Source organism: Bidens hawaiensis, unplaced genomic scaffold (assembly GCF_021521415.1).
Source record: "Bidens hawaiensis isolate Kalapana, Puna unplaced genomic scaffold, B.hawaiensis_p1.1 tig00021231_1, whole genome shotgun sequence".
Classification (NCBI taxonomy): domain Eukaryota; kingdom Viridiplantae; phylum Streptophyta; class Magnoliopsida; order Asterales; family Asteraceae; genus Bidens; species Bidens hawaiensis.
In genome coordinates this window covers 12,561-37,954 of record NW_027493289.1, presented here as the reverse complement: position 1 = coordinate 37,954, position 25,394 = coordinate 12,561, and the positions used below count along the sequence as shown (strand labels likewise).

The window sequence follows — 25,394 nt, the reverse complement described above, 5'->3', positions numbered from 1 at the left end:
ACACAATAATCACCCATGCTTTCATTCTCCTACACCATAATCGAGCTATTGAATATGAAGATGCAAGGCTAAAGATTTCGTAACCATCTTCGGGCGTAAGGTTGAGTTGTATATTGGTTTTTTGGTACCTTAGACCTTAACTTTGGATTTGAATTTGGTTAATCATTCCGTTAGTCGAATCTTTGCTTTTGTTTGTGTGCTTAAACAATTATTCGTAATTGAATGTTTTGAAGATTTATTAGTTAATTGATTTGTGGTCATCAACATCTAGGATTGAGTTCTAATTGTTTATCATTAACCATAATATTGATTTGATTCATCAAAGCCTAAAACTGATAATCAATTAGATATTGTTTAACCGTGTCAATCATTCGAATTGAGTTCTGATAATCAGCATAGCCAAACATATAGTCTTTTGGTTTATTTATTCAAACAAAGATATTTCTCAATATGTTTAATTATTTATAGAGGTGGCAATATGAGTAGATTGGGTTGGATTTGGGTGATAGGTCAGGATGGGTATGGGTCAGGATGGATTCTTAAAATAGAGGGTTAGGATGAGTATGGATCAAGATGGGTAAAGTTAATCCATCTTGACCCAAATAAAGGTTAAAATGTAAAGAGTTTCAAAAACCCCTCAAAAAAATATAATAAAAAATTAATAACTCAAAATATAAATCAAAAACGCAAAATGTAAAATAACTAAAATGTCATCTCCGTTGTCCTCGATTCATAAAAAAAAACTCGGTTTTGTCTCGATTCAGGCTCGGTTTTTTTTCGGTGCATTTTTGCTTTTTTTTTCGTTTTGGTATCTATTTGGTTTCAATGTTTTCGGTTTTTGTTCGGTTTTGATTTCTCGGTTTCATTCGGTTTATGATGGATATGGGTCAAGATGGGTAAAGTTAACCCATATCTTGAACTAAGTAAAGGTTAAAATACAAAGGGTTCAAAATCCCATCAGAAAAATATTCAAAAAAATTAATAAAAAAATAATAACTCAAAATATAAATCGAAAACGCAAAAAGTAAAATAACTAAAATGTTTCCCCCTTCTTCCTCGTTCATTAAAAAAAAAACTCGGTTTTGTCTCGGTTCAGGTTCGGTTTTTCAGTTTTTTTTCGCTTCAGTTTTGCTTTTTCTCACTTCGGTCGGTTTCCGTATATGTTCGATTTCAACGATTTCGGTTTTGATTTATCGGTTTCTATTCGGTTCCGTGGGTTTTGACGTTTTGTTTGAAATAAAATTGGATAAAACTTGTTTTAATCCATTCTAACCCATAAGCATCCATTCTAACCTATAACCAAATGTCACTAGCATTTTCCCAACCCATCTTGACCTTGTTACAAAATTCTTTTGATCCATCTCAATTTTAAAAGTTATTCAAATTGACCCAAAACAACCCAAATGGGTTTGTTTTGCCACCCTTAATTATTTATTCAAGTTGCTTTAAAACCCGAAACCTGGAGATTGGTTATTCTCTCTAATATTGTTTTATTATCAAAGAGTAATCGTATTTTAATAATTAAATCATTTAAACCGCTTGACATCATTTGTCTATTTATTTATTAATTAAAAAGTCATGAGTCAAACTGCACTTTTTCACCTCTACCATGTAAAGACGACCTTAGTTATAGAAATCTAAATCTAATAAATACTTGTTTTTTATAACACTCCTTCACATTATGTTCTTTTGCAAATTGCGATTCAAAAAGGTCACTAACCTATCAAAAGTCATTAAACCTGAAACACCCTATACATAGGGTTTTCAATTCCATCGTATACATCTGCAGATAAACTCGTATTCTATTAATTCACGATTCAGGCTTCAACATGTACGGATTCAGGGGGTAAGTTCCCTTTCCTTTGTTATATGAATTAAAATTTATCTTAACCTAAATGTTTAAGATCTAACCTGCTTTAAACTTATTATTGTCAAGAACCTTCAGATTGCTTTCGGATCGGGTATATTGGACTGCATAGATAACAAGAGCAAAATAAGCTATACACTATAACCATCTGCAAAAGCCCTCTTTATTTTGCTCTTAAATGACCACAAAGATTAATTAAGGCCTTCATAAGAGCACATGCTTATATGCTCTTATGTTGCTTAAAGTAATAAACTTTCAGATTAGATTAAAATTACAATGTGATGCATGTATGTTTTCGATAGTTAATACAATGATTAAGAAATAATAGTTGCAAGAAAACATGGGCTGGGTTTTATTAACAAGGTTATGTGGGGACTTTTTTCCTCGGGTATGAATAATTTATAGGGGAATGTATGGGAGCGGGGGGTATCAGATGGTTACGAGGTCGGCTCAAAGAGACGAAGAATGATGGACTCAAATCCCTACTTCGCAGTTGGTTCAAGTGGCAGCTACAATCCGTACGACCACACCGGTGGATTCCCGCCTGCTGTGTTTCCGGTCGTCCGCCTGCGTGGTCTGCCGTTCAACTGCACAGATGTTGATATCTTCAAGTTCTTCACGGGGCTCGAGATAGTTGACGTGCTGCTGGTTAACAAAGACGGAAAGTTTTCCGGTGATGCTTTTGTTGTCTTCTCACGACCCATTCAAGCGGACCTTGCGGTCCAAAAAGACCGCCAAAACATGGGGCGGAGGTATGTTGAAGTTTTCAAGTGTAAAAAGCAGGAGTATTATTATGCGGTGGCGGCTGAGCTCGGTTATGATGGCAGTTACTACGATTATGATTATCGTGGGAGTCCGCCACGCTCTCGGTCAAAGAAAGTCAGAGATAAGGATCGGACGGAGTATACTGAGATACTGAAGTTAAGAGGGCTTCCATTTACTGTCACGAAGGCGGATATTGCTGAGTTTTTTAAAGAGTTTAATGTTGCAGAGGAGAAGGTACTCATTGCTTGCAGACCGGATGGGAAGGTGACAGGGGAGGCGTATGTGGCATTTGAATCTGCTGAGGTGGCAAAGCAAGCGATGTCGAAAGATAGGTATATGATTGGGTCTCGTTATGTGGAGTTGTTTCCTTCGACTCATGGTGAAGTCAGACGAGCCGAGTCTAGATCTAGACAGTGATGACAACCGGGCGTGATTTGTGTTTGTTCTAGGTTTTCCGTATGGTGTTTTATTTTTGGTTTTTTCTGTTGTGTTTGTCATACGTTTGATGATACGATCACAGATTTTGCTGTATTTGGCTAATCTTTAGACCTTTTGTTGCTGGGCTCATGTGTTCTTTTAGTTTCATGACATTTGTTCTGTTTGTGGTTTTACTTGAGTTGAGCCAATCTCAGTATCTTTAATTGTGTGTATTTTAAGAAGTGTGAGGGCTAAAAACACTGCAGGGATCATTTTTCGTATGTTTGATCAGAGTTTCTATCACATTGTATTCAATCAATTGATGCTGTACAGTAATCGAACATGAAGTTTCGGTCTTGTGATAAACTTTTATTTACTTGGTCAGTGACTGGTTATTAAAAATTTAAGTAACCCAAGTTTATCAGTTTTCTAATATGAACATGCAAGTTATCATCACTAAAAACACATAATAATACATGCTAGAATACCAACAACTTTTTACATTCTTTACTTCTCTTATGGACTTATGGTACACTATTCTAAAACATAAAAACAGCAGAAATGTTTCTCTGTCGTGTGACACCGATACTTTAATAAGTTAGCAGTATTTATTTTTGTAAGTAAAAATTATTGTTTAGAAAGTATATCACGAAAAATGCCTCAAAAGGTGTATGACGCCAATGGTAAAGTTAACGGTCTCGTTAGTCATTATGCTTTAACATTACACTGCTATAAAAAGTCACAACATGATGTAGTCTTATTTATGAGGCAAGCAAAACGTACACAATAACAATTGTTACTATGACTTTATCATAAAATTTTAGATGACTTCTCTATGTGGATCCTCTATTAAAGCATTCCCGGTGGGTTCTCCAAATTATGTGACTCCATATTTTAGAGATGGTTAAAAATGGTTGTGAGAGGAGGAGAGATAAAATGTTACTGTTCATGGTTAAATTTGGAAAACATACTGTTCAACTCTGTAATTTTATAATGTTTGTTAAAGTGGTTGTGAGTGAAGAAGAGAGAAAAGATAATGATAAAAGTATAAAAATATATTATTTAATTAAAAATGAGAGAGAAAATATAGTATTTTTAATATAATTATAGAGATGAAGATGAAGAATAGACTGACAATGCTCTTCACTGTTCTTCAAATAATAAACTCGAGAAAATTAACTCATGTAAACTACAGACAAAAGATGAGAACAGGAATTGATTCATGGATCACTGTTATATGTTTCCGACCGCTAAATTACTATCTTGTGTATTGTTCGGCTAAAGTTCATAATTTGGTGTAATGGTTTTACAATTCGGAGAGGAAAAAAAAGGAAAATCAAATGAGTAGGTGAAATAATTACTTGCTGCTAACAAATCAAGTTTAATTTACTTGTCATTACACAGAACAATCATATAAATGGAAAATATCAATAAATCTTATGTTCTAGAATATGATTTGGTTCGGCCGGTTTTAACGAAAATTTAGCTGGATAACTAACTGTAGCTTTGTAAGAAGACAAACTGAACCGGTCGGGTTATTTTGGTCGGTCGAGCCAGCCAAATTTCACGGTTTGCCGATTCAACATTTAACATAGATGGTTCAAAGTTCAAAACCGCAAATTGTCAAAATCGAAATATCAAAGGGGCAGTGTATATTTCAAACGGCGAAACTAGATCTGATTTTGACTCTAAACACAAAGCAAGAAATCTTGGTGTTAAACGATTCATTCAGTTTCAACGGGGTGTTTTTTTTTTTTAACGGCAAGCAAATTTTACAACAAAGAAAACGAAGAAACCACCAACCGGTAGCTGGAAGGGACCAACAACAACAAACAGAAAAACAAGCACCCGAGAGTAGTATCAACCTATCACCATGGATAAAGGAGATTTAATCCAATCTAACCAAGCCGTCCCCTTTTTACATTTTTACTCGAAAAAAAAAAAAAGGTTTGACCTGATTTTGACTGAAAACACAAAGCCAAGAAGGCGAGAAACAGTCCATTGATGGCGGATGCGAAGCTACCCTCCGATCGATCCAACCAACTTCGACCTAATCGTCGTCGGCACCGGCCTGCCTGAGTCCATCCTCGCCGCCGCAGCCTCCACCCGCCGGCAAGACCGTCCTCCACCTGGACTCTAACCCCCACTACGGCTCCCACTACTCCTCCCTCACTCTCCACGACATCACTTCCTTCCTCACCTCCCAATCCCCTAACCCTAATCCATCGCATCTCCACGTCATCACCCGCACTCTCTATTCCGATGTCGATATCCGCTCCACGATGAAACAGTTTTAGAACAGTCTAGAAAGTTTAATTTGGATTTATCAGGACATAGGGTATTGTTCTGTGCTGATTTAGCTGTGGATGTGTTGTTGAAGTCGACTGCTAATCAATACGTGGAGTTTAAGAATATTGATGGGAGTTATGTGTGTGATGAGAGTGGTGAGTTGGTTAGTGTGCCCGATTCCAAGAGTGCGGTGTTTAAGGATCGGACCTTGAAGTATAGTGAGAAGAATCAGTTGAATAGTTTCTTTAAGCTGGTGCAGGGGCATTTGGAAGCTCTTAGGTCTGGTGATGAGGGGAAGGTTATTTCGGAGGCGGATTTGGATAGTTCGTTTGTTACGTTTTTGGACAAGATGAAGTTGCCTCCCAAGATTAAATCGTAATGGTTATTTGAACTTTCGGTTAAACTGTATTAATGTAGTTTAGATGGCTATCATAAGGAAACGTAAAGTAGTTTGTTTTATGTCGTTCTGTAGGATAATTCTGTATGCGATAGCCATGGTTGATAATGATCAAGATGCTGGAGAATCCTGTAAAAGTGTTCTCAAGACTAGAGACGGGATTGATCGTTTAGCTCTTTACCACTCATCAGTCGGAAGGTAGATTTGTACTTTGCTTGTGTTGTAATTTTATATTAATGCAGTAACCTCATTTGTGTAATGCTTATCATTCTTGAATAAGGATTTCATATCCTGTATCATTAGCAATGACTTTCAACATTTTGATATCCAAATGATCTACCTTACAATTGGACATTATGATTGAGAAACTATGCTATCCTATGTAATTGTGTTACCACTTTTATTGAAATGTTCTGTATCATATGGCTATTTAGGTTTCCTAATGCACTTGGTGCGTTAATTTACCCTATTTATGGCCAAGGAGAACTGCCACAAGCCTTTTGCCGCCGTGCTGCTGTCAAAGGGTGTCTTTATGTAAGTCCTGTAATCTTGGAGGAATTATACTTTTATTGCTAGGGTTGTGCAATGGTATGAAAGTGGACCGAAGGGAGAATACACGTACTGCTTACCATACTGTATAATACCAGTTAGGTACATAATCGTTATTAATCGTACTGTTATTGGGCTCAAAGTTTTGGCTAGTGAGGTTAGCCTACTTTTTACAAAGAAAAAAAAAAGGATGGTGTTTAGTTAAAGTAAAAGGAGAAGCATTTCAGCCTGGTGATCATATATTGTTTCAGTTTTGTATATGTAATTATAGATTATCTGGCCATTCAAAAAAGCAAAAATAAAAATTATATATCATCTCAACTTCTCTTGCTTCCCTTTATTTTACAGGTTTTACGGATGCCGGTGACATCTGTGCTTCTGGACAAGGTTTGTACACAAAACACATCATTTTTTCTATCATGTTAAAATCAGATTTCTGATATTTTTAGTTTTAAGTTCATAACTTGTGAATAATTTACTGTTGATGAAAATTGCAGGATAGTGGGAATTATAAAGGTGTCAAATTAGTTTCTGGGCAGGAAATAACCAGCAATAAGCTGGTAATGGATCCATCATTTACCATAAATTCTTCACCTTCAGAATCACTCCATGATGTTTCCAAGGTCTTTCATGCTGGAAGAGTCGGTGGCAAGTTGGCACGGGGAATATGCATCACAAAAAGTTCTTTAAAACCTGACATATCCAGCTGTCTAGTCATATATCCTCCTAGATGTAAGATCACTTGTTTGTGTTATCCTGTAGCTTTTGAAAATTTGTAGATGCAATCTGACCCTGGTTTCTGTTAAATTAGCTCTGTACCCTGATCAGGTTACATCGATCCGAGTTCTTCAGCTTGGTAGCAGTTTAGCAGTTTGTCCTTCTGGCATGTAAGTCATGTATTTCTATTTAGGGATTTTTACATATTTCCCCTTCCTAACCTTTGAAATTACATATTTCCCCAATGTACAAGTTTTTAATGCAAAATGTACAATGCTCTTTAAGCATGATTTGGGGAAATATGTAATTTCAAAGTTTAGGAAGGGGAAATATGTAAATGCCCCTTCTATTTCTTTCCTGTTTCAAAAGTCGTTAGATTATTTTGCTAGAGTTGACATATCATTATCTTTCAGGTTTGTTTTCTACATTTCAGCTGTATGTGATGACACTGTTGAGGGAAAAAAAGCTCTGCGTGCAGCCATTGACAGTCTTTCTTCAGTACACACCTCGAGTACAACTGACAACGGTTCAACCGATCAAGTTGAGAGTAGAGAAGTGAAGCCCACTTTGCTCTGGAGTGCATTGTATATACAGGATCTCATTGAGGTGTGTGATATTCTTGTTTTTAAAAGAAAAGATTGCATCTTTATGTTATACTGTTAAGCTGCCTTCTTTGATCTTTTGATCCATAAATTATTTGGCTTCTTTGATTTAGGGTTCGATGGGACCTGTTGTTATGACCCCAACTCCAGATGGAAATTTGAACTACAATGATCTTTTGCATGAAACTTCAAAGGTATCTTGTTACCCTCTAATATCTTTTGCTTATTTGCGCTAATTGACCCCATGTGACTCAAGAATAAGTAGCTCTAAATCTAAATGTTTTTTGGCGTGTTTGCCAAACAAAAGTTGACATTAATTTCTATTGAAGATGTTAAATTGATATCTGATCCATTTGTTTGGCACATGGCAGATCTTCAAGAATCTGTACCCTGATGATGAATTCTTCCCAGAAACATGCAACACAGACTCGTCTGATAAGCTAGAAGACGATAGTGAAGTTGGCGTAGAATCGTAATGATGATTATAGTAGCAGAAGGCGCATGGAATTTTTTTTTATTTTGTAAACATTTTTATATGTTGTATTGTATTACAGTCATTAACTTCACCCCTTGCTGTGGTTGGAAATGTGTTTTTGTGGAGGTAATGGTTTTGTTAGTTTATTCACATGGTATGTGGCTTTTACTGGTGAGGTGGTGGTGGCATGGTGGATGCCCATCTCACCATCTGGAAATGCTGCCATGCAAGGCGTTTAGAGGTGTAGCTAATTTGCCGCTTCCAAATGGATATCAGATTATAAACACGAGCTTCAAACTGTTTCACAAGCTTTGCATATGTTATAGAAAGGTGTTAGTTGCTCAGTACATTAACAGTCAAAATATGGGAATTTACATTGAGCTTTGATATACTTATGATGTTATTGTTAATAAGGAGTTGACAATGGCTGGCATAATCAATCAGATACAATATCCAATATAGTAAAAATGATGGAAGAAAATGAACAAAAATTATTATTTCCGCTGCCAGGACTCGAACCTGGGACTCCTTGGCTAGAGGAGCCGGAAGATGAAATCTTTATCTCAGATTGTGCTACAGCGGAATATGAGAAACATATTGCGTTCTAATTATATTTAACATTAACCAAACTGGCTCTCGCAAGACAACCTTACGCAACAAAAATGTTCGTCAAATAAATCTTTTATTTTCATGAGTCGGTAGGCTAAACAATGATTTATGTTATAGCTGACAATTTTTCATTACTTTTAAAATTTTATCTTTTTAATTAAAACGATTCGAAGTTGAAGTTTTGTGGTGTGTTATTTGGAAGACTAGAAATAAGACAAGTTTTGAAGCGGACGACTTAAAGATGAAGCTTATTTTCGAGTCTATTTTACATTTCTCGTTTTTTTGGATTGCAACTAGAAACAAAAACACAAAAATAAGTTGGACCAAGTGGATCCAAAACCTCTTATTTTCATGTAATTTTGTTTTTTGTTTGTTTGGTTAACTCTTCCATCAGTTATGTGAATTTTATAAATCTTTGTCATTCAAAAAAAAAAAAAAGGTTTTGAACTTCTTACACTAATTTATAGCAACAACTAGATTTTATTTGACTTGTATAATCATGATAACAAAATAAAATTTAGGAGAACTCACTTCTCGTTCACCATAAAGACTCAATATTCATTCTCCGTATATATTTCTCGCATTTTTTTGTCTTTTGTAAATTGTTGCAAGTGAAAGGAAAAAAGAAAACATAATAAATAAAATAAAATAATGTATTATATAATTAAATAAGAATATATGTGGGAAATTAAATACAAAAGATTTTAAAATATGAAAAAATTTGAAGGATAAATGTGACTTTTAACTAAATTATATGAACAGAGATTAAAAACAAGATGTGAATGAATATTATTTATTTTCTAATTACTTGTAAGCTAAAATCATTTTTTTCTTATTGATAGCTTTTCTAACAGCTAAAAAGACACATGCTTTAATTATACTCATCATAAAATTACATCTTTGTTCACCGTAACACTTAACACTTAACCTCATAGCGAAGTGACATCTTTTCGACACACCTTGGTACAATATAACTATAGTGCAAGCCATTTGGTTCTTATTGATAACTAATCAAAACATGTACATTATCTTAAAACCAGTTAAAAATCTAGCTGTTAAGTTTGCAAGGCTATACTAGCGACGGACTTAGTTTGAATGTGTACAAATATCAAAACTCTATGATAGAAACCAGAAAATCAAAAGCAAACAAACAATCCAGTTAGCAACAGGCCCAATTCGAGAAGGGTGATTTCTCCAAGTTACAAAGTAACGATTTTGATATGCATAAACATTGACCTGGAATAAACGAAGAACAAGTGATTAATAAGACTTTTATCGTTTATCATGGCTGGAACTCCATCATGAAATCACCCACTTCTTTCCCACCATCGATTATTCTAGCGTTAAGGGGTTTTAGGCAAGAACCGAACTGTCCGAACATAACTCAAATATGCTCCAAGGGTATAGACCATAACTGGGTTCGTATCACCCTACCAAATACCAACGAGAACAAGTTATTCAAATGCTTCAAGGTTCATCAAACACATCTTGATATAAAAAAGTTCGACCAAACACACCTTTAAAGAGTTCGCCAAACACACACACACACAAATTTGCAGGAAGATTAACTGAAGAATTAATTATTGGAGGAATTTTACATGAAATTGAAGGCCTTTTTCTTTAATTCAGCAAATGATATTAACCATAATGGAGGGGAAAACCAGTTAAAAATTTAAAAAAATAAAATAAAAATTGTGACCGCTGCAAGGACTTGAACTTGGGACTCCTTGGTTGAAGGAGCAGAGTTTATCAAATGGGTTTTGAGATGCTAGAGCGGATTTGTTAACTATCTTGCTTTAGAATTCTAGTTAACCTCAAAACAACATAATAATTTATCTTATAGTTGAAATAAAATCTTTTATTTTACCAAGTAGATTAAACAATGATTTATGTTATAGTTGAATATTTTTGTTACACTAAAGTTTTACCTTATAAATAAACAAATCAAAATAGTTTTGGGTATCAAGAATATTGGCATATGCCTTTAGCTTTTCACACCAACTTATTGTACCGACTAGATTTTACTTTTATTTGTATTGTCATGAAACAAATTAAAATTTATAAAAAGTGTGGATATAAGGTACCCATAAGAAAAATTGTTCATTTTGTCACACTGTGTACCGTTTTGTTTTAACTATGTTTGTGCTTATTTGACTATGCTAACGGCTTTTCGTTTAACCTTATTATTTTAATAAATTAAAATAATATAAAACCAAATGACAGTTAATTTTGATATTTGGAACCAGGATACCACAAACATTCAACATAACACACCACCACATCAATTCATGTAAACTCAATTGCAACTAAGCTCACAAATTATGTTCTTGTCTAGGGCCGGGTGAGGATAACATAAAAAATGAAACCGAAACCAAAATAGCTTATAACCTACCCAAATAAATTGCCGACGGTTCGGTTGTGCTTTATTCAACCAAAAAGTTACAGTTCGCTTTAAGATATGCCTTGTTTCAAAACCGATCCACACCAAAACGAATTGAAAACCTTAACCAAAACACATTGAACCTGTTTATAATAGTTTTTTTTAATTGGGTTTATGGTACCGAGAAAGTAGGGAAGTTCGTTTATGTTCAATAAATGAACGAACATGAACAAGAATTTTTGTTTGTTTATTTAAATAGACGAACATGAACAAGAGCTGTGTTCATTCATTTGTGTTCGTGATCAACGTAGGTAATGTGTTCATCTAAGTTCGTTTACATTCGTTTAAAAGGTTTATTTTATATATTTATTATATTTTACTTGTAATAAGTAACTTAACATTAACATTTGTTGTTTATGCTCAGTTCGTTTCACAAATGGTTTGTTTTATTTTAATGTTTTGGATTATAAATTTTCCTTCTTATATACTACATGTTCATTTGCGTTCGTGAACAATTTCAATTCTTTAACGAATAAACACAAACAAGAATTTTCGTTCGGTTAGTGCTCAAGAACCGTTCGTAAACAAGTTTAATGCTAACCGAACACAGTTGCTCACAAACGGTTCTTGAGCACTAACCAAACGAAAAATCTTGTTTGTGTTTGTTCGTTAAAGAATTGAACTGTGACAAAGAATACTTTGCACATTGATAATTGATGATATTATATATAAAAAATTATATATTGTATCGTTCCACTCTAATCTAATTTATGTTGTTGCTTCTTTTGGTCCGCCATCGGTTTTCTGTTTTAATATTAGATTTTAGCAAACTAAAATAGCATAAAACCAAAGCACACCTTCGACATAACAACCCCATTAGTTCATGTAAACTCGCAAGTAAGCTTATTAATTATGTTATTGTCTAGGGGTGATGAAAAACGATTAGCTGAAACGTAAAAACCGAAATAACCAGCAAACTAATAGCTTACCCTACCTAATAACCGAAGGTTCGTTTTTTTAACCAAAAGTTACGGCTCGGTTCAGGTATGCCACATTTCAAAATTCAATCGCACCAAAACACATTGAAGGGATGCGCACCAAACTTGTTTATAATGCTTATTACCTAGCCAAAAGTAGGTTCGTAACCTGTAAGCAAACTAAATATTCAACAGTCATTCGACGGGAAGTTCGTTTAGCGTTTGTTGGTTTAATAAGTAAACGAAAATAAACAACAAATTTTGTTCGATTATTTATATGAACGACCATAACAGAAATATCGCTGTTTAATTGCATTCGTGAACACATGCTAATCTGCTCGTTTATGTTCGTTTGTTTATGTTTTGGTTATTAAATGTTTTATATATATTTCTTAGGGAGTTAGGGATCCCTCTACACTCAAAACACTTACAGCCTAAATATAAAACCGAAAAACCAACCCGTAACCAAATTCGAGGAAGGGTGATTTGTGACATTCGTCAATTTCAGGTCTTGTTTGTATTCGTTTTTGTATTTGTTTATTATGTAAACCAACCCGATTTGTAAACCGAAGCTTATGTTATAATCAAAATGATGGATTTATGTTACAATATTTTTTCACACTTGTTGAGTCTTGAAAACATCCTATTTTTATTTTTATTTATTTATTTTTGTTGTTTTGTGTTTTTGTCTTGATCCATTTTGCATGAAAACTCTTGTGTTTCACACCCATATTTGACCACCAACATTACCCTATATATACACCACCTTTCCTCTTCATTTTCCCTTGCTACAACTCAAAAAAAAAAAAAAAAAAAATTCTCAAACATCAAAGATTCAAGGTTATCTTCTTAAGTATTCTTGAAGGTTTTTAGTCTTTCATCTTAATTAGTTTATGTAGCCTTATTAATACTTGTTTATGGTTGTGCAACATATATATAATATACACCCCTTGTTTACCTTTGGTAGTTACTTCTTCGATTCCGGTCGGTGAGGTTTCGGACCTCATAAGGCAAGGCTTCATGGAGGACTTCGGTGTCCTTGATATATATACATCTATATAACTTGTTCATACATATTAATCTTGCTTATTTTAGTTTGTTGGTCATGTTTACAAGTTCCATGGTTATGGGTTTTTAAGAGTCTATGCTTCGGTTTAACCGTAAATAGCTCTAAACCGTAAACCGAACTTTGTTACTAGTTTTGTTAAATAATTGTTTAAACCTACTTATTGTTAGATCTAAGTTTCTAAAATCATTTTTACAAATTCTATGGTTATGGGTTTGTAGAATCTTACCTCGGTCTTAACCTGAAACACGATCCGAACCGAAAACCGAACTTTTGTTTAAAGATTTTATTGTTAACTTTTGGTTGTAAAACTTAAAGTATTTTTATTTGTACATTATTATACAAGTTATTTAGTGTTTGGACATGTGGAAACCATCTATGAACTTGTTGTGAGATGGAAACCGAACCAAACCGATTCTTACTCGCTTAAGACACACAAGTGTGTTTTTTTTAGCCATCAATATTTGTATATTTCTTTAAAAATAGTTACAAATTGATTTTTAAATATTTTCTTAAGTACTTGGAAATGTTGGATCCAACTTGATCTCATAACAAAGTTTGGACCGACAAAACCGAACACTCACTTAACGTGCGTTGTTAGTTCTAAAACAATGGAACTACATACTTGGTTAAGTCTTATTAAATTTTATTGAGTTATCTCATAACATTCAATATTTTGGAAAGTTGACTTGGGTTTGACCAATTATCAAGACACGAACCGACCACCCGAACACTCGATAAAAAAAAACCGTTTTAGTATTTTTTTTCCAAAGGGATTTGCATTCTTGCATTTTACCCACTTTATTACTTAACATAGGTTGAGTAAATATTAAGGTTAGATACTTTAACCCGGGGTTTCGAGCAAACTTACATTTTTAAAGGGTTATTATTATAAATTCTTAAATAGTTACATTTTAAACCTTGAACTTTAATTATTTACATTTCTCAACATTTATTTTGTTTAAAGACCTTCAAGACAACCTTTCTAAATTCAAGACTTCTTTTCTTTTTAGGCATTGTGCGTTTAAACTCGTCGTTCCGACAAATCTCCAAATTATCATCTTTCAAGTTTACTACTTGAAGGTGAGTACTTCATACCCCATTTTCCATCTTTTATTTTGGGGGTGACATTTCATACTTATTCAACAAAATGCTTTATATTTGAATCTTAAACCACAAACGTAGTTGTATACTTTACCTAAATAATTGTTCAATTTGGTGTTCTATGCTTATATGCCTATGTGTTTATCGCTTTTGGTTGGTGGAACTATAAAATCCTAGACTATTTGGCATCCCCTTATAGCAAGGTGTCGTTAACGTAATGAAATTAACGATAACTATAAAATCCTAGACTATTTGGCATCCCCTTATAGCTAGGTGTCGCAAATGTGTTTAGCAATATCTATTTATCCAAATTACCACTTTTATTTATCGTTTCGTATGCAAGTTTTGTGGCTATCTTTATTATATACTAATATGATTAAACTTATGAATTGCTCACCAATCTTTGTATTGACAAACTTATTTTATGAAATGTTGCAGGTTTGCATATTGGTTGATTTATGTTTGTGAAGAAAACGACATCAAAGACCTTAGGATATTAGTAAAAATGAACAATATCAAATTTGCCATATTTTGTGTTATCTTGTTTATGGTTATTTTATGGATAATTGTTATTTGACATTTTCGATGTTGTGAAATGAAATGAGTTTATTAAATTATGTCACTTTAACTAGTGTCATCTGCTTATGGACAATCGTTACACCTCGACATGTTCCGCCGCATTTGGTCGGGGCGTGACATGATTTCTCCAAGTTACAAAGTAACAGTTATGATATATATAAAACATCGACTTGAAATAAAATGAAGAACAAGTGATTAATAAGACTCCTATCGGTTATGATTAATAGAACCGACCATGACTTGAATATGCTCCACAGGTCTACGAGTATAGAGTATAGACCAAAACCGGGTTGCTCGTAGTACCTTACCAACCAAATACCAATGACGAAAACACATGTTGAACATGTAAAGAAAGAGTTTACCAAACGCAAATGATTTAAGTGAAGAATTATTTGTTGAGGAATTTTTACATGAAACTCTTAACTCTTTTTTATTTAGATGAGCGAATGATGATATATTTACACTTGTCGTTTGTTTGAGATGCTACAGCGGAATATGCTGCCTTGCAATTGTATTTAAAGGAAGGAGCAAAATGCTGCTGCTGCTGTTTTCTCCCTGTAAGTTGGTTAGTTAGTTCTGTGAATCAATTCAAACTGAAGCTCAATTTGAGTATCATTATTGTTATTGTTCAGGGCGTGGGTAATTACATACCCTTCAATCTTCCAACCCCTACTTAAAAGATTCAGGGCACGTAATTAATCATACTATTAGTTAGGTTATTACTTATTTATCTGCTACTATTAAGTTTGGATTGGACAAGGAGGCGAGAGGGTCGGCTTTGAAGTGGTTACGTTAGATGGCCGTATGTGCATAATATTCCAAAAATTGAACCTTTAGCTTGGAGAGTTGTGAAATTGGTTTCATCAAGATATATATTATTGGCCCTAAACCTGTTTATAATACTTTTTTTTAGCCTTGTAGAACTCGCTAGGGGCTGGTTGGGGTATCGACTAACGATTGATAAGGATTAATCGGATTGAATTTTATACGCAAACTTTCAACATTATACATATGTATGTATATACAAAAGTTATATATATTGAATTTTGACTGGTAGGATTTTAGGGGCTGGTTAGGTGAAACTGAATCAGTAGCCCTCAGATTTCGGATTTCCTATAATCGACGCCTAATCGTGATTTTTACAACACTGATTGTTTTGATATTTTATTGGTCTTGTTTATGAGTAGCTTTATAAATGGCAGTGCAGAGTCCATTAGATGGCCTACTGTTGGGAGATACAGAGTCGATGTAGCATCGTTTGAGTCCTTGGCTTTGCCCGAGTTACAGGTTTATCCTTCTTCTCTAGGTCAATAATTTGTATCTAACTTTATAGTCAAAATTTAGTTTTGGAAATGGAAAGTAAGATGTTTGACCTCAAAAGTCAAATTTTAATCTTTTTAAGAGAAGAGGAGGATCATTTATTTGTTTGACTGGCAGGTTAAGGAAGACACTGACCTATTTGTGATTGATGAAGTTGGTAAGATGGAGTTGTTTAGCTCATTGTTCTTCCCTGCAGTGTTGCGAGTTCTGGAGTCTAGCAAACCGTTTCTAGCTACCATCCCCATTCCAAAGGCTGGTCGAGATATACCTGCAGGTACACTAATAGTCAGCGTTTGAATATTGAAAAATCAAACCTTGTACTTCGTTCTTCTATAAGTTTGATACTTTTGCAGTCGCACGGTTGAAGAATCATCCAGGAGCCACTGTCTTTAGTCTAACAAAAAGCAATAGGGATGCAATGAAAGATGAAATATGTTCTCAGTTGACGGGCAATCTGGTTTAACCCATTCGCCCGTGACCTGCCCAGTTGAGCCTTTTTCTAGACATGTAAGAAAATGCATTCGCTTTAGGTCGGGTTTTATGAGTTACGTGTAAGTGTATGCTTGTTTACAACTTTCTTTACTAGTTCGCTTCATTTTGAAAGCTGAAGGCTGCATAGTTTTTTATTGACACAGAAATGATGATTGTTTAAAATATTGCTCTTTTCGCAGTGCAGTTTTCTTAAAAGATTATGTATGAAATGCTGGTCTTTAAATTACTATCAGTTTATGAAACTTGTACATATTTTTAGACATGTCGTTTAGCCTATGTACCATAGCATTGTAAAATATATCTTTGTACTAAATTTTATGAATATAAACAAATTTATGCTATCGTTAAATCAGTAGTCTGTTTGAATAGTAATTATTTAATATGCATGTCATAGGACAATAAGTAGATGTGAGAAAAATACATTATATAATCACAACCGGTTGATACAATGAAAATACATCGACAAAAAGAAAAAGAGAAAGAATAAAAGAAAATGATGTGATCTCTATACACTTTCAACACCAACAAATTCAATCAAAGTCTGTTAAGTTAAATCTAAAAGAAGCTTTAAAAGACGTTTAAAAGAAGACAAAATAATAACATAAATACGAGGATCATGAGGCTCGGCGATCATTTTCAGCAGTTCGTAGCATCTCTTTTGCCATTGAAGAGAATGTCTGTGCATTGTCTTGCATTTCTGCTGTTCTCAAGCTGATTCCCTGTCCAAATCACATATAATTTGAATTTTTTATAAATAAAAATTTGACACTGATTATAATTAGAGGCAGTGGGATATTATAAGCTACCTTCAGTTTTCTTATGTTGTCGCTCAGTTTGTTTTGTGCCATTTTAGCAGCACTTGTTGTTTCCTGCAATTCCACCAAAAAATATTCCAATAAATACATTTCTATACACAAATTCTAAGTGAGCTATATTTTTTCTTGATTTGATCTACAGAATCAGTTTTCTCCTCTTGCGGTTCTTCCTTCACTTGCACTTTCTCCTTTTTCACATTCATCTCTTTCAGTTTACCTGTATATACGTCTGACTTACTTTCAACATGGCAATCATGTCTATTAAAACCATATACGGATGACGTCTTAGATAAGCTTTACTAACCTTTAAATGCATTAAATTTACTAGTAAGCTTCTTTTTGTTAAGCGCTGCCATCATGGTTTTTCCTTTATGTTTCTCCTCTGGACCGTCTATGTCAATATCATCTATAGAAAAACGTGTAAAGATGTTAAAATTACATTTAAAACGAGAACCAAATAGTTAAAGATTGGTCAAAGATCAAACCAATATCCAGATCAACTTCTTCATCTGTTGGGACGTTTTCTCGGGTTTCACTCTCTAATGGAAAGTTAGCCACTGAAATAATGTCGACAGTTCTTCAAAACTCTCTCTTGCAGACTCTGGTTCTGTTTCCAGCTCATGTTTCGGTTTGCTTCCTTTCATCATAGAACCAAACAATCCCTATTGCATACAATATGTACAAACATCAGTACCATATTAATCAGATTGTGTAGTTTTAAAGATAATTAAAATATCACCTTTTTCTTTTCTTTGGGGATAACATGATCAAATTGTTTCCCTTGAGGAATTATCAGGTCCTTGTTATAAACTTGGGTAGCCGAGTCTAAATACCTAATAGAAATTAAAGAAAAAAAAAATATAAGCATGGAAATTAAGATCAGTAAATTAAAATTCTTAATATCTATGCATTACCTGAAGATTTCTCTTTGTAGTAAAACTGAAGCAATAAAAATTTCCTGGTCACCATTCACCTGTACCAAAGAAGTTTTTAAATTCACTAAAGTCGACAATTATGATATCTTTGAAGTCAAAGCTATATTACCATGATGATGTCACCATTTTGTGAGGCACAAGTTGAACTATCAGGTAAAGAATTCGGTTTTGAAGTTGAAAGCGCAAGACCTCTTATGGATGTTGCCTTCAAAAGGGATAATTCTGGCAGTGATCTGAAAATCCTATCGTAAGTTCTAGCACAAATACAGAACGTCTTAAAAATATATCTGAATGTTAAGAAAAAAGGTCACCTTATTTCAATTTTGCCATCAGTGAAAACAAGCACAAGGCCGGTATCAGAACAACATGTTGAAGCATAACAACAAATTGATGAATTGAACTTCTTTTTGTAACAAACCTTCTTCACACCCTGAACAAAAAGTTGACCCATGGTATTTAGTGTGTGTGTGTTGTGTGTATACAGTGTATATATATTAAAAGGTTAATTTTTGTAACCTGAACCACATGTGGAAGTGAATACACTTACACCGCTTTCTCAGAGCATAGCAGCAATAAATCCTTCACATTAGATCCTCTGCCAGTCATCCCATGCTCATCTGCAAAGTGATAATATTTTCATTTCCCGCCAAGTAAATATAAAAAAAACAAAGAGAATATTATTTGGTACCCAACAATTGGACGAATAAAGCTTTAGAAGGTTTTTTAGGATGAACCGCTGCAGTGTTAAGTATATTCCCTGTCTCACTTTCAAGTGCCCATGCTGACGAGTCCTTTGTGGCCACAACTAAAACATCATCATCATCATCATCATCATCATCATCATCGTACTCAGTATATCCCACCAATAGCAAAGCTATAGTAGGGTCTGAGGAGGGTAAGATGTAGACAGCCTTACCTCTACCCCATAGGGATAGAGAGGCTGCTTCCGGTGAGACCCTCGGCTCGATAGTAGTTTTGCATCAAGCCTTGGACATAAGACACATAACACTCAACCATCGGGACACCGACCGATTGGTGCATGTACCCTTGTCTTTCGGCTATCAACGCCACCACATGATGCCTGATTAACCTTCCGCCACTTTTAACGTTATTTTCACGATATTGGTAAAATAACGTCAAAATTAGTGCAATGCGTCTCTCGTATAATAATGTGGGCCCCGCCATATCGACCACTGAAACCTGCATCAATGATTGCTACTTTAAGTGGTAGTTGGAATGGGAGAAAATAATGATGGAAAATAATATCTTACATATCCTTGATCTGACCCAACAGCAATATGTTTATTATCATGACTTGTTATTACCGATAGCACGGCTCCATTAACCTTCACAAGTTTAACACTTTGAATAATATTGCTTCCTTTCTTTGAACTTCCTATAATACAACTAGCATTATGCAATCATCTATAGTTTATGTATGTACTAAATATATGAGTTGCCAATACGAAAGTAGTTAGTACCTTGTAAGGACAAAAAACTGCTCTCTGTGGCATATGGCTCGGGCTTAAATTTGAAAATTCTAACCTGGAACACAATATGGTGTATACATTACAGCATGCAATTCATATTAAATGTAACATGTAATATAAACTTACTATTCCACTTTGATCTCCAGATATGAGGATCCGTGCTTCCATATCATAGCATAATGCAGTCAGGGGTACACCACTTAAAGAATGGTCATCTTCACTCTGTATTATTAGAAGCAAAAAAGGATAAGAACAATTAACTGATTAATATTATTTTAATGTACAATCTGTTAAGAGCGCGGTTGGAATCAGAGGCTACCTGTTGATTAAATGATATAATTGGAATCAAAAGTGGAGATGATGCATCCCAAAAGTTTATAGCACCATTACTGTGTCCTGTTATGTATATGTTTTTAAAATTTGAGAAACTGCTAAAACCAGTAGGTGTAGATCCATCTTTTTGTTTAGCCTCAAATGAGAAAACTGCAGGAATCTTTTTTGACAGCAATAGGTAATCCTATGAAAACCAAACAATTTTTAAGAATAAAATTACCTACTTTCATTTCTATTATAAGAAATACATACATATTATTATTACCTCGTCAGTAGAAGAGATCATGCATGGATTGTCAGTGATGAACTTTGCTACAGTGATTGCGGAATCAGCATATGGTAGTCTCACCATTACCTCTTTTGGAAGTGATGGTGGAGACCTAGTTTGTGACTGAATTAAATATTTTTCAATCGACAAATCATCATATAAATAAACATGTCCAGATTTTCCAACCGCAAGAAAACAATCCTCTTTATGTTTATTCTGTTCACTATTTGATGAAACAATCTCAAAGTCAACACACGGCTCAGATGAAGCAATTCCCAGCTTAGTAGTGCGAGATTCAATCTGGTCATTTATTATAACAACCTGCAAACAGGATCAAACAGTTTCATCATTAAACAAAGCTCTTAAACCAGAATTGACAGAAAAAAGTTTTTCAACTGAATTAAATAATACCTACCTGTAACGAATTTACAGAAGAGAAGTCAGAAGAACCAAGAACATAAAGCCGACTTGCTTTCCCTTCTGCATAAGCCCATTTTAACTTGGCTATTGGAGTTTTATCTATTTTATACCCAAGATTTAGTTTAAACAAAGGACCACTTTGGGCCCCACTTAACTCCTTGTCAATTGAAAGTTCAGTTTTTGAGTCTACGGAGTGAGGAACACTCCACATCAGAATTTCTCCATTGTTGTATCCAATAACTACTTTGCTTCCAAAGGGGCAAGCCCAACATGCAGCTGTCACTTTTTTGGTGTCATGATTTACCGAGTAAATCAAATTTCCTCCAGTTGTAAACGCGGGCTTGCTATCTTGAATTGACCATAATGTAACAAATCCATTTTTATAAATTATAAGAATCCTGAGTAGAAGTGAGATTTGAGAGGTTTTGTAGCAGTCATTAGCATTGAGAAGGAAAAATAATACTGGGAAATTGGGAATCACCTTTTACTTTCAGCTGCTGGTTGAGGTAGAATGTACATAACAGCAGCATCAGTTAGATCCTGTGTTGAATTACCTAAGCAGGTTGACCAGCTCGAAAGTCAAATTATAATATAAAGACTCTTATCTACTACTATCTTATAATATAAAGGTCAAAAAAATGTGGCTCACTGTTTGATGCTGCAAAAGGAATTCGGTATTTCATTTGTGTTATATGACATGTCTCAAACTTCAGAACCAAAACATTACCAAGCGAGTCTCCAACATACCTATCAATGACACATATTATATATAAGCATTAAACCTTAAAGATTATATCTTTACAATCTTTAAAATCACCCTTGTGAGTTTGAGAAGCACTTACATGTAAAAGGTACGCTGAAGGACTGTAAAAGACGTAATTTCTTCATCATATACATGAACATGAACCAAAGACTTTCTATATATGTCCCAGACCTACATATATACAACAAATTTGATCCCACGTGGCCAAATTGAATTGGTGGATTTAGCAATTATCATGTCAATAACTATGATCCTAAGGGTTTACCTCAATATGATTTTTTGCGTTTATATTTATAAGAAACTGTTGGTTGTGAATGAACTGCAAGAATTTGCTTGGTACTGCCTCAGGAGATTCCAAAACAACTTGAGTGTTATCTTGTCCAAATAACTTAATCCGACCATCTCTAATGAAAAAAAAAAGATTCATATTAATTAGATACTGGATTAATGAACCACAAACAGTATTGGACATTAAGGTTAACAGAAGCATACATGGTTGACATTGCAAGAATCTTCTGAATAGGGTCATAAGCAAGCAAATTGCATCCTGATGGAGGGCCATAATGGTAAATAAGATGTGGATTTACTTCATCTGACTTTAAACCAGCTGGATTTCCTCCAGGCTGCAGTGCAAGCATTGATAGTAGCGATTATGAGCCAAAATAAAACAAGTTTTTAGCCATTATTAACACTTAGTTTTTTTTTCCTCATAATTGCTTGAACAGTTCTTATGAGTTATTGGAGCTTCAACCAATATCAAACAGCGAATTCAAACACTAATCTAAGGATTATTCTTCCATTTGATTATCTTTCAAGGTGATGCAAGGTTTATGATCTTATTATATGCTGATTAATCCAAATTAATCTTATTGCCATATGAAAAGCAGAGGAAAATGAGAATGGGATGAGTCTGTAAGTTTCATGATGGCAGCATGGTGGACTTTTCTTAATCAGCAGCCACGTATTAAGTGGTCCATAAAGTAAACCAACACTAAATTTTACGTCTTGGTCCTGATATTATATAACTTCACATGATCTGACACTTTCAGTTTACATAAAAGGCTTTTTTTAACAAATCTGAATTAATACAAAAACCGAAATTTGTATACATAATATCAAGATTACCATCTGGCAAGTGGCAACCAATCAAGCCATCACCATCCATACTTTTGCTTTTTGTAACATTTAATATTATAATAATACAAAGAGAGCCTTGGAGATAACATCATAGATACTTTTTAAATGGATTTATCAATAAATAAAAGCAGTGTATGTTTGAAGAAACGCTTTACATGATTGGAAGTTGAACAAATCAAATTACCATCCTAGAAAAACAAAAAATATTCAACCGTTTGTAAGATCCTCCCACGCAACCTCAATTATTGTAAAAAACAAATATTATATAATACATAAATATAAATATAAAATATCCAATAAGTTAAAGTCACTTTCCCCTAACGAACTTTGAGGATCAGGTGAGGATTTATACTGGTAACTAATATATATTCCACAAAAAGAAAAGTTATAAAAGGAAAAGGACTTTGACTGTTATAGTAATGAAGTCACATTTACATAACGATATCATATTACAACCTGATAACAACCTTAAAGGAAAGTAACCAATTAATTTATTATTTAACAAATTAAAAATTCTAGCTGTTTATGACTATACTTCATATCGTCATAAATTTATAATCGTCTATAATAATATACCAAATGTGTTGACAATTAATCCTGTTTCAAGTAGTTGTGCTCCACATCATGTGTTCTTTCTAAACATTCTGAACTTTAGAACCTAACTAGCAGAATTCCTTGGTATCGGTATTCGTCACGATAAAGAACAAAAAAAAATTTTTTTTTATCGAAATTCGAAACTTAGATAAATTTTAGCCCGTCGTAACGGTATATATTATATTATTGGAATAAGGAAAATGGTTAACGGTGTCACTTTATACAAAAAAAAAAGAAAAAAAAATAGGTAGCTTTGATAAAATGTACATTTGTGCTTTGTATATTACTACGAACAATTTGGTTTCGAAAAAACTTTATATCGAGCCGTACATAAAAATAATAAGAGAGAAACAAAACAAGATATGCTAAAAACTATTTATAATAATAACTAGTTTCTCTACCCGGCAGCTGGTAAAACCCCAGCATTGAAACCCAGGCGTTGGTAAAACCCGAGCATTACGACGGTTAGTTGACACGAATTCGGTAAATACCAACTTAAGGTACCAGAATTAAAACAAAAAGGTCGGTAAACTCGGCGTTGCGGTGGTAAGTCGGTAAAACCTGAGCGTTGTTGGTCTCGAAATTTGTGGCGGTAAATTGACACGGATTTAATTTGTTTCAATTACGTTCGTTACGATACCGAAACTACGAAACAAAATATAAGAAAGAAAAAAAAGTTATTCCAACGTCAGACCGCCATTTGAACCAATAATATGGTAGCGGCACCAAACTTTCAATTTATATATAATAATAATAGATAATATATCAAAAAACGAAGTTGAAAGAAATAAAAAAAATAAAAAAGTATTAAAGCCTGTAATCTTAAATGAGCAGGTAAAATAGATTAAAAAATCCTATAGATGTACTAATTCAAAAATGAAATTAAAATAAATTTTAATCAGGACATTGGATAGTGAGTTTCAGGATCTCTAACTAAAAAAGGAAATATGAAGCTCACCGCGGCATAATCATAAAACAATCGATTAATCGCTACAGTATTGACAATTAACAGATGAAATAAAAGCTAAAGGAGCGGATATCGAAACGCACGCACCTTCTTCAACGAAGCCTTTTCGACTAGCTTCTTAACAAACATTTCTCAAATTCAACCACTTCAGAACGAGATCTGCAGCCGATAATTATTATTAAGCTTGAACGGCTTCCGGTGGAGAGTGTGTGCGCTTAGTGATAACCGCCGTGTAACGGTTGCTTACGGTTTTACAAGTATTAAGAGGAGGAGTTCGTAATTTGAAAAAGAAATAAAGACATGTATGACGTATTTATTTATTATAATGTTTCACTTTACCCCCTTTATATGGTAAACATAGGCAACAAAGGCCCTTCAAAGATGCGAAGAAGTTGAATTTCTTTGATTTTCTGATTTGGATAATTGGATAGATTGAGATTGTTTTAAAGAGATGAGTGATTAAAACTTGTGGGCTTGATTCTATGTATAAAAGATGCAAACATGCTTAGTTTTGGGTGGTTAATGGAGCAAAATGGTGTTTATAGTAACGTTTTAATTTGAAATTATTACCTACAGAATGTTGACATCATATTTATTATGATAATAAGTTGTAAGGACTGCAATTTAATTATTTGATTAATGGTTAAAAGTTGTCATATAAGGGGAGGGGGAGTCAAACATTACATGTCACATGTAAAAGCTGGAGTATCATGTGAGTTTGAAATGTCGGTCCTTGTTGACCCAATCAATTGAAATCAGTTGAAAAGTTAAATATTAGAACTTACAAACATGACTTGTTTGTGGTCAATTGAAGAATGATACATGTGACGTATTTATTGAATTCAAAGTGTTTTGTTGTAACATAAGAAGTCCATACACACAAAAGCAAATGAAGAAACACGCATGCTATTGCTAATGGTGTATTGTGATATGATAAGCAAATGGCATGAGACTTGTCAATTGATATCGATCTTATTACTCGATAACATCATATCTATTTATCTGTATGAAAACCAATGTTTTAATACAATATATAATATTTTTAAGTTGTTAGCAACTTAAAATTA

The 25,394-nt window shown here is 33.9% G+C and overlaps 2 protein-coding genes and 2 pseudogenes across 4 annotated transcripts; 3 read left to right on the top strand and 1 right to left on the bottom strand.

Moving 5' to 3' along the window:
* Positions 1 to 2,196: 2,196 nt before the first annotated feature.
* On the top strand, positions 2,197 to 3,049 carry LOC143563058 (uncharacterized). Its single transcript, XM_077050695.1, has one exon. It carries the CDS (start codon positions 2,333 to 2,335, stop codon positions 3,047 to 3,049), a length of 717 nt encoding a protein of 238 aa, XP_076906810.1. The 5' UTR covers positions 2,197 to 2,332.
* Positions 3,050 to 5,060: 2,011 nt separating this feature from the next.
* Positions 5,061 to 8,157, top strand: LOC143563062 (rab escort protein 1-like; annotated as a pseudogene). The gene is made up of 9 exons (XR_013140594.1): positions 5,061 to 5,713; positions 5,811 to 5,933; positions 6,170 to 6,269; positions 6,633 to 6,671; positions 6,782 to 7,016; positions 7,096 to 7,171; positions 7,415 to 7,607; positions 7,717 to 7,797; positions 7,975 to 8,157. The product of XR_013140594.1 is annotated as a rab escort protein 1-like (transcript).
* A 7,815-nt stretch (positions 8,158 to 15,972) lies between these two features.
* LOC143563061 (uncharacterized) lies at positions 15,973 to 16,576 on the top strand. The gene is made up of 3 exons (XM_077050696.1): positions 15,973 to 16,080; positions 16,231 to 16,387; positions 16,467 to 16,576. Exons 1-3 carry the CDS (start codon positions 15,973 to 15,975, stop codon positions 16,574 to 16,576), a joined length of 375 nt encoding a protein of 124 aa, XP_076906811.1.
* Positions 16,577 to 17,219: 643 nt separating this feature from the next.
* LOC143563059 (uncharacterized) lies at positions 17,220 to 24,459 on the bottom strand (annotated as a pseudogene). Its single transcript, XR_013140593.1, has 24 exons — positions 24,415 to 24,459; positions 22,122 to 22,252; positions 21,895 to 22,033; positions 21,709 to 21,800; positions 21,516 to 21,613; positions 21,348 to 21,420; positions 20,862 to 21,264; positions 20,444 to 20,767; positions 20,165 to 20,362; positions 19,972 to 20,067; positions 19,837 to 19,900; positions 19,627 to 19,751; positions 19,491 to 19,555; positions 19,044 to 19,183; positions 18,872 to 18,972; positions 18,667 to 18,785; positions 18,465 to 18,588; positions 18,335 to 18,393; positions 18,160 to 18,253; positions 17,906 to 18,082; positions 17,725 to 17,826; positions 17,519 to 17,637; positions 17,412 to 17,474; positions 17,220 to 17,324 (listed from the first exon to the last, which is right to left on the bottom strand). The product of XR_013140593.1 is annotated as an uncharacterized LOC143563059 (transcript).
* Positions 24,460 to 25,394: the final 935 nt, after the last annotated feature.

Excerpts from the sequence above, each read along its gene's own strand:
- LOC143563058 (XM_077050695.1), top strand. The coding sequence starts at position 2,333 with ATGATGGACTCAAATCCCTACTTCGCAGTTGGTTCAAGTGGCAGCTAC.
- LOC143563061 (XM_077050696.1), top strand. The coding sequence starts at position 15,973 with ATGAGTAGCTTTATAAATGGCAGTGCAGAGTCCATTAGATGGCCTACT. Across the intron at positions 16,081-16,230 it reads TGGCTTTGCCCGAGTTACAG|GTTAAGGAAGACACTGACCT; the intron begins GTTTATCCTTCT and ends TTTGACTGGCAG. Across the intron at positions 16,388-16,466 it reads TGGTCGAGATATACCTGCAG|TCGCACGGTTGAAGAATCAT; the intron begins GTACACTAATAG and ends ATACTTTTGCAG.